The 13,868-nt window shown below is 47.9% G+C and overlaps 1 protein-coding gene across 1 annotated transcript; it reads right to left on the reverse strand.

Moving 5' to 3' along the window:
- LOC148184448 (uncharacterized) lies at positions 1 to 13,396 on the reverse strand. Its single transcript, XM_088053964.1, has 5 exons — positions 12,883 to 13,396; positions 11,838 to 12,188; positions 10,808 to 10,995; positions 742 to 862; positions 1 to 106 (listed from the first exon to the last, which is right to left on the reverse strand). Exons 1-5 carry the CDS (start codon positions 13,394 to 13,396, stop codon positions 36 to 38), a joined length of 1,245 nt encoding a protein of 414 aa, XP_087910090.1. The 3' UTR covers positions 1 to 35.
- Positions 13,397 to 13,868: the final 472 nt, after the last annotated feature.

The following is a 13,868-nucleotide window of genomic DNA, read 5'->3' on the forward strand; positions in this document are numbered from 1 at the left end:
TATCTATAAACAGAGGGATGTCACCTGCCTGATGGTCACAGGCTCTCCCTCTGATCCTTCTTCCCACGCAGGGCAGCCCTTCTGGCAAGGTAGATCACATGGATATCTGGGAAGGAAAGGCAACTCTGAGTCGATGCTGGCCTCCGTGTATCTTTCCCTTTGGAAGTAAACTATCCTGCTAGCAAAGGCTGTAAAAGATGGCCTGAGAGGCACACTCTCACTTGAGAATCTGAAGCCTGCTCTTTAAAGAACAGGGATCTTTCCAAGTTTTCCAGTCTCCTGAAGTTTTGAAGTATGGCAATCAATTCACAACACTCACAGTGCAAATGGCACCCACGAGAGCTTGAAACACAGACAGTCCCAGCTCCCACAAAGAAGCCCAGCCTTGTTCTTTCTCTGGGCTGACGCAGAGACGTCAGTCCTCACTGCAGTGGCTGAAGCTGAAGGTTGCTGTGAGTTGTGACCCAATTGGGACACGCAGGTTGGTGACACAACTCCCACTAGCTCAGGTTTATTCCCGGCTCTCTTGCCACAGCAGAGGACTCAGTGTCAGCGCCTCTGGAAAAGCATGGAGGGGCAGGGCTCGGGGAAGGTGTGCCAGTGCAGGATTTGAACTAAAGGCACCAGGAAGCACCAACCCTGCAGACAAGAACTCAACTCTTCTGATCTCCCTTCCTGTCAGAGGCAGGCTCAGAGCAGCTGTCTCACATCTCTCTAAACCAGGGCAGGCTCACTCCTTACCAAGCTCCTTGGGCTCCTGGGAAATGTTCACACAGCTCCCGCAACCAGGCAAAGCTCCCTCTGCTGCAGCCTTGTTCATAGCCTCCCCTCCTGAAGACCCACGGGCAACACTAGTATTGACCTGAAAAGAAAAACCGAAAGAAGGAAATGCAAAGATCAACCAATATATTCTGCAGGGATACAATCAGAGCCTGCCGTATTTCCTTCTGTGCACGAACAAATTGCTTTTGAAAACTGGTATGCGGGAGTTTGCAGAAGAAAAAGGGTTGTGAGAAATGAACTTGTAAAAATTCGTAGAAATCTAAATAAATGTATATAACAATAATGATATAAAATATAAAGTGCAGTATGACACACAAGCCCTTCCCAGATCTAGCCACGAATTCCCACTCAAAGGATAACGATCCTAGCCGGCGCCCATCAACAAAAAGAATAGACAGGACGCGGCCCATCAAGCTGACAGAAAAAAAACTCCTCAAACTGACAAGGACAGGCTCGGTGACCATCAACAGGGAAGAATAGACAGGACACGAAACATCAAGCCAAAACGGAGAGGCTCCGACGAGATATTCATCACCGGACCTGAACACCTCGCCTTGCGGGCTACCGTTGGGGGAAGCCATCAAGTAAACAAAAGGAAAAATCCAGCCGAAATATCCATCGGCTCCAACCCGGATCCAGCCATCCCATCCGGATGGCCTGAACCACAAGAGCCACTCAGAATTTCTTTACATATGAGGAGACTCGGTCCGGACGTCCATTCGACTCTATTCTCCAACGCCAGGAAATCAATTCATACGACAATCAAGGACTGTTGATGAATGGTGCCTGCCTGGAATTTGGCCTCAAGGCTAAAAATCCCTATAAAAACCCCGGACAGTTTACCCTCCTTCGTGGATTTGGGAACACCTATACCTTTGGGTATAGACCCCTGTCCACCCAGCGCTGCGCTGTTTGTTTTATTGTGGTTTTCCCTCATTGTTTATTTTTTTATAGAAATTGTTTTATAATAAATTGTTTTTATTTAACCCAAATCTGCCTTTGCATTTATAACAGATTGGTGCCGTGACTCGGATCGGAGAAACTGCGGGGAATCTCGCTGCCCAGGACGGGTATCCCCGCTGATTTTGGCGGCCTGGTGAGTTGAGAACCCCCGTAGTTCATTCCGATATCCGAACCAAATTTAGGCGGAGGTAAAAACCACAATAAAAAGGATAAATCCGGATCGGAGAGCTCGGAAGGCACGGAGCCTTCGGAAGCCGCGGCTTACTTTGCTCGTAAAACGTCTAGTGCACACAAGGGACACCCACGCAGGAAAATAGCTGTAAGTACTGCTGGTTGAGCGGGCGATCGGGCGAGTGTGTGAGACGTGATCTGATCACGAAGCGAGTGCGGACTTCAAGGTCGCGTTTCCATCCTCCCGCGAGGGAATTGGCCGGCCGCGAAGGAAGCGATACAGAGTGAAAGTTTTTTTTTTTTCCCTCGACACACACTCGTAAAACCTGAGACCAAAGGGTGTCTCGGGAACTGATCGCAAGGTACTAAGAGGGGAAGGGACGTCTTGTCGAGCTCGAGGCTGGTAAACCCTCTTAGTAACGGACCCAGAGAGAGGTCCAGGGAAGAATCAAAAGTTCCGATTACAAGAGACCTCAGCTCAGCTCGCTGAAAGGTGAGTATCGGCAAATTTTGATTCCTAAGTACACAACGCAGAAACTGATATCGACTCCCGGAGAAGTCGAAGAAAGGTAAGAATATATTTGCGAAGTATAGGGCAGAAAAAGAGTAAGCTTCAAGGAAGAAGCACAGGAAAAGATTCCTCCGATCAGGGGGAGGAATCACCAGACATCCCACTGGAAAGTCCCTTGGGGTGGATGCTAAAACACTAGGAAGATTGTCCCCAGAGGAAGGGGAAATCAAAGGAGAAATTAATACATTATTGTATGGAGGTTTGGGGAGGACAGGAGTTGAGAAGTCACCTCACTTGGCCAGCGTTAGGCACATTTGAAAAATGGACGTGTAACAAGTTGTTCTCCTATGTGGAGAACAAAGTCCCCTCAGATCCTGAGGAGAGGGAATACGCTAAGCTCTGGGTAAATGTCAGAGTAGGGCTATTCCCAATAAAGCAAAAAGAAAAACGTGAGTCGAGAGCTGAGTCCTGGGAACCCCTCGATCACTTACCACCCCCGTATCGAGGACCAGCGGGACCTTCCTCTGCAGATCAAGTAATGCCCACAGCACCCTTGGGCCCCCGAGACCAACCCACTGAGATACGTGTGTCTCAAGCGGGAGGGTCGGGGCCAGCAGCAAGGCCGGCGGCCCTCCCTTTTAGCCCGCCTGTAAACACCGTAACCACAGCAACCTCCTCGGAGGTTTTTTCTGCGCAAGGCTGGGGAACACCCTATCCATCCCTGCCGGTCCAGCCGCCACAACCGGGACCCTCCCATACAACGGAGGGGACTCCTCCCTTCAACCGGGTGACGGCAGAATTCCCACCATTAATAACAGGGAGGCAACACACAATCACCAATTCCCCTCCCGCAAGTAGAACCCGTTTAAGAGCGAGAATGATAGATAATGAATGGGGAGAGAGTGAAGAGGGGCACCGGTTGTTCCCTCTTAGGGAAGTACCGACGGCCCCTGGAGTGATCAGTTTTGTGAATGTCCCCCTTAACTCTGGAAATGTAAGAACATTTAAAAAAGAGATGGGGCGGTTGTTAGATGACCCTCTCGGAGTGGCTGAGAGGTTAGATGAATTTTTAGGGAGTAGCATTTATACCTTTGACGATCTTATGGCAATCCTGAGATCACTGTTTAATCCGGAGGAAAGAGAAATGATTAAACAAGCCGGGATCAGAGACTGGGACAGACGCAATCCACAGGGGATGCCAGGTAACCAGAAATGGCCTAGCGCAAGCCCGAGCTGGAATGCACAAACAGAGGAAAGCAGATAGAACATGATGGATTTAAGGAGCATGATTGTACAAGGTATAAGAGAAGCGGTCCCTAGGGGCCAGAATATTAGCAAAGTTTTTAGAGAGTGTCAAGGAAAAAAAGGAACCACCCACTGAATAGATCGAGAGATTACGGCGAAGTTTACAAATTTACTCTGAGACTGACCCGAACTCTCCTGTGGGGGAGGTTCTGTTAAAAAACACAATTCGTTGCTAAATCTTGGGAGGACATTAAGAGAAAATTAAAAAAGATCGAGGAGTGGCAAGATAAAAACCTCCAGGAGCTCCTAAGGGAAGCTCAAAAAAAGTATACATGAGGAGAGAAGATGAGAAGCAGAAATTGCAGGCTAAGGTTTTAGTAACTGCAGTAAAAGAAATCCAGAAACAAGAACAGATGCAGGGTAAGTTTAAAACACTACCCGGAAAAAGTCGAGGTTCTCACTGGGCAGCCCCGGCCCCACGGAGAGAGAGCCCGGAATGCTACTACTGTAAAAAGGTAGGACACGTTCAGCGGAATTGTAAACAAAGAATAAAAGATGAGAAAATTTTTCAAGAAGATTAAGAGTGTCAGGGGCTCTTTAATTTAGAGACCAGAACATCCAAGAAGCCCTTGATAAAATTAAAAGTGGGCCCCTAACGACAAGAAGTAAGTTTTCTTGTAGATACTGGGGCAGAGAAAAGTACCCTGCAGAAATTGCCATACGGATGTGTGGCTAGCAGAGAAAAAGTTTTTGTAATCAGTGCAAAGGGAGACCCCTTTGAAGTACCTATAATAAAAGATGTGGAAATAGAATCTGAAAATAAAATTTGCTTAGGGAATTTGCTATTAGTAGAAGAAGCAGATTACAATTTACTGGGAAGGGACATGATTGTTGCTTTAAGAATTAATATCTTGATTAAAAATTCTGAATTAGTGGTGAAAATATTTAAGTTGACTCCTAAAAATGAAGAGAAAATAAACCCTGAAGTATAGCATTCAAAGAGAGAAGGGAGTTGAAACAAATAATTGATGACCTCCTAAACGGGGATACTTTAGAGCCTTGCATGTCTCAACACAACACCCCCATCCTGGCTGTAAAAAGACGGATGATAGCGTCCGATTAGTCCAGGACCTACGAGCGGTAAACGCTAGGACCCGGACTAGATTCCCAGTGGTGGCCAACCCCTATACTTTACTAAATAGACTCACACCAGAAGATGTGTGGTATAGTGTGATTAATTTGAAAGATGCTTTTTAGACTTGCCCTCTAGATGAAAGGAGTAGAGATTATTTTGCATTTCAGTGGGAGGACCCAGATAAAAACCGTAAGCAACAGCTAAGGTGGACGGTCCTCCCCCAGGGGTTTGTGGAGTCTCCGAACCTTTTCGGACAAGCTTTAGAACAAATGTTAACCCAATTTGCTCTTGAAGACAGGACAAAGCTTTCACAGTATGTAGATGACTTGCTAATAGCTGGACCGACTGAAGAGAGTGTGAAGAAAAGCACGATTGCCTTGTTAAACTTTCTAAGAAAGAAAAGTTTGAAAGTATCAAAATCCAAGCTGCAATTCACAGAGCCTGAAATAAAAAATAAAATACCTCAGACATTAGATATCTCAAAGAAAAAAATTAGACCCGAAGAGGGTAGCAGGCATCCTTGTATTGCCTGCACCAAAAACAAAAAGGCAAATTAGACAAATTCTAGGGCTCTTAAGATATTGCAGGCAGTGAATTGAGGGTTTCAGTGAAAAAGTGAAGTTTTTGTATGAAAGATTAAATACTGACAAGCTGAAGTAGACTGAACAGAATGAGTCTAATTTCCAGAAATTAAAAACTGTTCTTATGACTGCCCCAGTACTAACTCTACCAGATACGAATAAAGAATTCCAGTTGTTCGTGAATGTGAGTAAACAAACAACACAGGGAGTCCTGACTCAGGAATGGGCAGACAAAAGGAAGCCTATAGGCTTCAAAGATCTTAGATCCAATCAGTCGGGGTTAGCCTACGTGTTTACCAGCAATTGTAACAGTGGCTCTGTTAATAAGAGAAGCAAGGAAAATAACTTTTCCTCCCCTAGTAGTTTACACTCCCCACGATGTGAAAAACATATTGCAGCAAAAAGCAAAGAAGTGGCTGACTGATTCCAGGCTTCTAAAATATGAAGCCATCTTAATCAGCTCACCCGGTTTAGAATTGAAAACCACTGCACAAAAATCCTGCTCAGTTTCTATTCAGAAAAATTAGTACATGATTGTTCTAAAATCGTAGAGCTGCAGACCAGATAAGTTACATCAACGCAAACTGTGATTGTTTTCCATTTATACATTTTAAATGTGCTTGTTGTAAACAAATTTGAGTAACCCACTGTTGGGGAGAGTACAAACCTAAGAGATTGTGTACCAATTGTCTGACTAAAGAACAGGAGCTGACTAGCCGTTTCTTAATACTTGTCACCCGGGCGGGGTTTTTAGAACTTAACTATCCTGAGTGGTACCTGCTTTTTCAAAAGGGGATTAGAGGTAAATTAGACTCCAAAGCAAAAACTTTAAAAATTGAGTGCCAAAAGACAGTCAAGGTACCGAGCAGGACAGACACAATTAAGTCGTCTCGGTGGGCTGCTTTCAAGAGAAGGTACGCCATAAGGACTACAAGGGCCCCTGAAGAATATCCTTGCTGCCGAGAAGATGGTAATCCCCGCCGTATATTTCTATACGGGCGAAGGGCAAGGCAGAGGGATACACCGGTGGGGAATCCTGACTGTCCTGAGTCTAGCCGTGTGCTTAGCCGAGAGAATGATTCCCGAAGTACCTCCGGGGGAGTGTGAGCAGTGTCAAACTGCCACAGATACCAGACGAATAGTTAACTACTGTCCTCCGGAACGTTGTTTGTCTAACAGCACTCAGTATAATCTTTGTGAATTAAAGGGGAAGGTCTAGTGTTACCACTCAGGGGCAAGGCTTAAGAACGGGCAGTCTAAAACTCCTATGAAAAGAAAGACTGAAACTTCCCATTTCAGGTATAGGAGAGAAGTGGGAATGATTCCCCCAATTCCAATCTGCAGTCAATGTAACAAAACGGTCTGGATAGGGGGGAAAAGACAATCCACCTTTTTGGCATATTATGCGGTTAACCCTTTATGTTACAATAAAGCGAATTTGAAAATGTGTACCATGGGAGAGAAGGTATATTGAGAAGGTAGAAATTTAAAACATGAAGAAAAGGCTTTTTTTAATAATGAACCGATAATCCTTGATTTGTTAAAAAGTAGTGATGACCGGGTATGTTTGCAATTCAACCAAGTATTCTGCTTCTCCAGGGATAAGGAAGGGGTGGACCCTGAAAACAAAATAAAACAACTAACCCTAGAGTTAAAGAGGCAAGAAGCGGAAGCTCGGAAAAAGAGGCTAGAACAGGAGAGGCTTAACTCTCTTAGTGAACATTATGAGCAATTAGAGAAACAATACAGCAATTGGGGGTTGCCAAACCCCAACCAGAATCTTTTCATAGATCTAATGCAAGAAATAGCCACAGAATTAGGTCTATCTAACTGTTGGATCTGTGGCGGTTTAAAATCAGCTGAAAGATAGCCTTGGAAGGGAGAGGAACTAACCCCAGAGCAACTTCTAAAAATGAGAAGGCTCTAAAATATCAAAAACAAAACAAAGACCAGAGGGATGGGTTATATAGACCAAAGAATAATCGGTACTGTCTGCATTAGCAGAGAGGGAAAAGAATTCACTGATTTAGTAGGCTATACCCCGTGTGTAAGCACACTCACGGTGAATTCGGAAAGCAAAACAAAAACCTGGCAACCTGAACCACCCGCGGGCTATTGGAGTTGCTCCCGGGGGAATAACTGTGAATGGATGGAAATAATTGAACTTTGCTGGTACAAAAACTCTGGGGCCAATCCCTTCCATGAGCTAATAGGATTGAAGGAATATTGGGATGATCCGGCAAAGTTGAACAAGGGTTGGGAAGCTCCTGATAGTATATATTGGATATGTAAAAAAGGCATACAGCGAGCTACCCAGAAAATGGAAAGGATCCTGCACACTTGGAATAATTCGGTCCTTTTTCTTTACTCTACCTAAAACAGAGAGTAAATCATTGAGCCCCTCTCTTTGAGACATTAAACAGACAAAGGAGGGAATTAAAACGGAAACTACCAATAGCGGGAGGCAACCAGAAGTAGAACGAGGAAGAATGACCTGCCAAAAGGATCATTCAATATTACGGGCCCGCTACTTAAGCAAATGATGGCAGCTGGGGTTACAGAACCCCCATTTATCTCCTCAACAGACTTATCAAGTTGCAAGCGGTGGTAGAGATAGTTTCCAACCACACTTCAGAAGCCCTAGAACTCCTAGCCAAACAACATTCACAAATGAGAGCTTTTGTGTACCAAAACAGACTAGCTCTCGATTATTTGCTAGCCGAGGAGGGAGGAGTGTGTGGCAGATACAACGAATCCGAGTGTTGTATAGAAATAGACGATTACGGAGAAACAATAAAAGGATTAGCTGCTGAAATTAAAAAAGTAGCTCATGTGCCAGTCCAAAAATGGAATTCAATCCTACAAGCCTCCTGGTGGGACCAGATATTCGGGCAAGGGGCTTGGTGGAAGAAGCTAGTATTTTTCATCACTTGTTCAGTTGCCGGAATCATTTTCCTTCCCTGCTTAATTCCTTGCTTCATCAGACTAATTCACTCTGTTGTGCAAGGAATGCAGATTGCCACACTTCCAATTGATCCTGAGAAAGCGCAAGGGAGACCCACTCCTCTCTCTAAACTAATGAAATTAGAGGAGGAAAAAGAAAACGAAAATGTGATTAAAGCCTTAAAGAATTTTGAAAATAAATATAACTTGGCACAAGCATATAGTGAGAATTCGTTAACGGACTGGGAAGAAGATGAATGTGAGTAAAAAAAATTATAGTCCTCCCCTGCAGAATTGGATGAAATAACACGAATTTTTAATGTAATGAATTATTAGGCGGGGGACTGTGAGAAATGAACTTGTAAAAATTCGTAGAAATCTAAATAAATGTATATAACAATAATGATATAAAATATAAAGTGCAGTATGACACACAAGCCCTTCCCAGATCTAGCCACGAATTCCCACTCAAAGGATAACGATCCTAGCCGGCGCCCATCAACAAAAAGAATAGACAGGACGCGGCCCATCAAGCTGACAGAAAAAAAACTCCTCAAACTGACAAGGACAGGCTCGGTGACCATCAACAGGGAAGAATAGACAGGACACGAAACATCAAGCCAAAACGGAGAGGCTCCGACGAGATATTCATCACCGGACCTGAACACCTCGCCTTGCGGGCTACCGTTGGGGGAAGCCATCAAGTAAACAAAAGGAAAAATCCAGCCGAAATATCCATCGGCTCCAACCCGGATCCAGCCATCCCATCCGGATGGCCTGAACCACAAGAGCCACTCAGAATTTCTTTACATATGAGGAGACTCGGTCCGGACGTCCATTCGACTCTATTCTCCAACGCCAGGAAATCAATTCATACGACAATCAAGGACTGTTGATGAATGGTGCCTGCCTGGAATTTGGCCTCAAGGCTAAAAATCCCTATAAAAACCCCGGACAGTTTACCCTCCTTCGTGGATTTGGGAACACCTATACCTTTGGGTATAGACCCCTGTCCACCCAGCGCTGCGCTGTTTGTTTTATTGTGGTTTTCCCTCATTGTTTATTTTTTTATAGAAATTGTTTTATAATAAATTGTTTTTATTTAACCCAAATCTGCCTTTGCATTTATAACAGGGTCATCACGCTTGGCAATAAGATCTGGGCAGTTCCAAAAAATCCACCCTCCCCACCTCCAGTCTGCCCTTCCTCAATAATAAATCTACCGATGCAATGGGTCTGCATATTAAATGAAATAAGAGAAATTCTTTGGCAAAGTTGTAGAATAATATGCAAAAAGGCCTGTGCCAATGCAGAAACTGAACACTCCAGACCAGTCTGGGAAGAGACCTGACTTAAGAAAAAAGGGATTACAAAGTCAAAGAAGGAATCTGTCAAATACAAAGACTAATGGGCCCTGATTGAACTGCTCTTCAAACACAGGAGGAGCCCCTGGGCTTAAAGGAGTCCTTAACCATTTCATGTCCAGCACCAACATTGTCCTTCTCACCAATCACACAAGTCATGGGGCCTCAAAACCAATACATCTGCCCCCTGAAGACTCCATGGCTCACACACTTAATCCCTTCTTCCTAACAAGGAGGTCTGGGCCCCAGAGGCCTTCAACAGTCAAAAACACTGACTTCTCAAACACGGTCCAAGAGCTACCAAGGCTGATGCTGTTGAGCGTGGGGATGACACTCAACCCATGGATTGGGCACTAAGGATGGAGTCCTGACAGCTCCTGGCACAGGGATGTGCTCCTCCCACCACAGCCCTAAGCAGAACCGTCTCATGCAGGCTGCAGCTTTGCAGGGGCTGCCTGGGAACACACATCTCTTCCCACAAGGTGACTGAGCTCTGGAACATGGAGAGCAAGACTGGCCAGTTTGCCCAGCTGAGGATTTCCCAGATGGAAACTGGACTGCAGGCACCAGGTTACTGAGAGGGCAAGAAAGCTGCAGCTCCAGCCCATCCCCACACACAGCTCTGGGAACGCCTACACGCACAGCAGGGCTCACACAGCAGCAGCAGCAGCTGCAGGAGCAGCTGCAGCCCAGCCCTTGCTTTGCCTTGGCCTTCCAGCCCAAGAGAGGCAGAGCCCACATCTGCTGCTGGCACCTCTCGCATGCCCCTCCTACTCTGCCTTCAGTGGCAATTCTCCAAATGCCCTTCTCTTCTTTCCCATCAAACAAAGCCTGTTAGAACCCACAAAGCTTCCACTTCCTCCCCACAAATGCCCCTGCACGAGGGATTCTTCCCAGAAAAAGGAGCATCCAAACCTGGCAAACACCTCTCATCCTCACCTAAGGGGTATCCCCCCTTTTCATTCCCTCTTCCTTAGCAAATCTTGCTTTACCAAGCAAATCCTTCCCTGTCCGTTCGCAGCTGAATTCAAGAAGCCTTTGCTTCTCAGCCATGCAACACCATTCAGAAGCTCTCAGTCCAGCCCCTTTCATCCCTGTCCAATGGAGTTACCTGAGCAGAGGGAGACCTTTCAGGCAGAGATGGTGAAAGCATCTCCTCCAGTGTCTCAAGAACGAGGTCCAGATCCAGTGGTGGCAATTCCTCTTCGCCAGGAGCACTCCATACCCAGCTTGGGGCTGTCCATGCTGCATAACCAGCACTGCCAGCTGGAGCACTGGGGACTGAAGTGCCCTTGGCTGCTGGAAGAATCCAAAAACATCAGTGAGGCTCCAAAATGAGGCTTTGGGACGCAGAGCTTTATTGCTGCCTTGGATCAAACAACACAGAAAGCGCACAGCAACCTCAATTCCAGAAAGGTATTCAAACTTCCCAGGGAACTGGAAGAGTGAGCTCTTCCCCTTAAAAAAGTATTTATCCCAATTGACATGTACATAGATTAAAGTATGGCTTGTGAAACTGATATAGACATACACACAGACATAATCTCCTTTAATCACAGCCTTTTGCATCTTCCCAGCAGCTTTGGGATTTGGCTGCTTGAGTTTCTCATCACAAGAGACCACAGAAAGTGCATTCACCCAGGAAGAGCCCAGATCTTCAGGCACACACTGAGAAGTTAAACTGTGAGTTTATTCTAAAAGTAACCTTGTGGGTGAGGCTATAATCTGCAGCTGTTCTGAGGCACACAAAGCTCATTTCAATAGCACAACCTGATTTACAGGGCAGACAGTCTGAAACACCTGCAATATCCTATCAGGGTCTCAGATTGGCTTCATTCCAACAAACAAGGGTGTTCACCTAACACTGACCACTTGTCAGGCAATATTTTTCACTTTGCCCTTTCACCTCAGCAGACAGGCTGCCTGGAAAATGGCCAGAACAGCCTCCAAACCTGCAGGAAGGACAGGAAAAGCAGACAGACAATCTTTCTGTTTTTAAGGTCCCTTTTCCTAAGCAACTGGACACTTTCTACCTGATTCTCACTTGAGATCTACCCATGAGAGAGCATTGTTGGAAAACAGTGCAAAGGGTCACTCTCCAAGTCCTCTTTGAAAAGAAAGTGTAGATGCCCTTTCCCTACCTGATGGGTCGTAGACTGGTGAGTGCTGCTTTGAAGATGGGCAGCTGCTGCCTTCTGGAGAGGCCATGGAAATACTCTGATGGTCTATGGGAATGAGTGGAACTGTTAGCTCAGGATGACATTTAAAGTCCATGCAAACCAGCAGAATGACGACCTCACGCTTGAGTTGAAATTTGCATGTGCCTGGTTCCTCTGATAAAACCCCAGGAAGTCCGGATGTGGCAAACGCTTTCTTGGGAGATCGTAAGAAAACCTCAGACTCCTGAGCACCTGCACTTCGACTGGAAGGGTCTGAACGCAGCTCTGAATCCTCAGGTAAAACAGCAGCAGCGAGGTCCTGGTACAAGAGTGCTGTGCAGCAGTAAGGGAAGAAAAAAGGAAGCAAAGCGAAGGCTGGGTCACTATTGGTCCTGAGGTGTGTTTCCCTTGGCAGCAACTGTACTTCTGCCAGGGAAGACAAAAGGTCTCCTCCTCCCAAGCAAGGTGAGGGAAAAAAAACCCCAGACAAAACATGTTCTGAGGCTATGCAACAACCAGTTCCTTGTATACTGAGCTCTCCCCTATCCATTCAACCATCTGGGAAAAGTGTCCTGCTGCCATTCTTTGGCAGGAGGCAGCTGCCAGAAACCCAACTGCCAGCTCTTCTCCCCTCTGCTCCAAATGGGACAGGAGGCTCCCTCCCGCTGGGCCTGAGCACGACCAAGCCCTCGGCTCACACGCACTCACGGAGACCTCCCCGAGCATCCCAGGGCCGCCCAAATGAGCAGCGCCAGCCATGGTGCAGGGCTGGGCCGGCTGCCGGCCGAGCGGGCCAGCGTGTGGCGAACGCAGGCGCGGCGGGACTGTCCCGCAGCCCCCGGCAGCCCAGCACAGCTCCCGGGCCCTGCCGGCACAGCAGCCTTGCCCAAGGACAGCGCCTGTGCCGGCCGGGGCAGCAGCCCTGAGCGGCCCCAGCACGGGCAGGGGCCACTCCTGCCCAGCCGGGCAGCACCCACGGCCAAAGCCCACGCCACCCTCCGCAACCGCAGCTCCCACCCCGTCTCACCGGCTCTGGGCGGCTGCCCGGTGAGGAAGACGGGCAGCGACCGGTCTGTGGAGAGCCGCTGGAGGCGGCTGGGCTGGCGGCTACGCACCTCCAGCCCCGCTGCCAGCCGCTGCCTGTTGGCCCTGGTCAGGCATTTGATACAGAGCAGGAGCTTGGGACGATCACGGCGGAAACTGGGATTCCTGAAGTGGAGCCAACCCCTGGCATCACCCAGCACAGCTGAGCCAACCCATGCCGGCACCTTTTGGAAGCCGTAAAGGTTGAGCTGGCACACGAAACTGCTGAAGTGTGTGGCTTTGAAGGAGTCCGGGGCCGCCCCCACCCCCTCGCCGCCCCCTCCGTGGGCGCTGCCCGGGCTGAGCAGCTCCTGCTCGGAGAGGGAGCGGTCGATGAGCAACCCCTGGGCCTGGCTGTCCCAGCACACGGAGCGGACGCGGGGGCTGTTCACCAGGCGCCACAGCTTGGCAGGGAAGGTGCTGGCGTTGAGTACGGCGGGCAGTGGCAGCTCCGCCATGGCACCGATCTGTCTCTGACTGTCGCCGCAATGACCGCGGCACAAGGGCCTCGGCCGCGCCGGCGGCGCGCGGCCTGAGTGGGGGCGCTGTGCTTGGCCCCCACTCGGCAAGGACGAGTGCGGCAGAGCCGAGGCTGCGGGCACAGCGCGGCAGATCCGGGGGCTGGCCGGACACTGCCCGGCAGGGCGCGGGGCAAAGCCTTTGTTTCTCTGGCTGCATCCATCCTCCTTCCTCTGCTTTGCGGCACAACCCAAAACCACTGTGGCAAGAAGAAAAAAAAAAAAAGCTGCTTCCCAGACAGTCAGCCTCCAGCATCTACTGATGCATACAATATTATTGATGCGTGTTCCAGATACAGGACTTCCCATTTCCCTTTGTTGAACTTCCATCAGATTTCCCTCAGGCCAATTCTTTAGCCCACCAAGGTCCCTCTGAATGGCACAAGCATTTGGTGTATCAGCTGTTCCTGCC

The sequence above is a fragment of the Pseudopodoces humilis genome, chromosome 4 (assembly GCF_049639895.1).
Source record: "Pseudopodoces humilis isolate 2021_Gansu_Grassland_sample_001 chromosome 4, ASM4963989v1, whole genome shotgun sequence".
Lineage (NCBI taxonomy): Eukaryota > Metazoa > Chordata > Aves > Passeriformes > Paridae > Pseudopodoces > Pseudopodoces humilis.

Coding starts and splice junctions, on each gene's coding strand:
- LOC148184448 (XM_088053964.1), bottom strand. CDS start 13,396: ATGGCGGAGCTGCCACTGCCCGCCGTACTCAACGCCAGCACCTTCCCT. Junction 10,996..11,837: donor ACCAGTCTACGACCCATCAG/GTAGGGAAAGGG, acceptor GGATTCTTCCAG/CAGCCAAGGGCACTTCAGTC. Junction 863..10,807: donor AAAGGTCTCCCTCTGCTCAG/GTAACTCCATTG, acceptor TTTTCTTTTCAG/GTCAATACTAGTGTTGCCCG.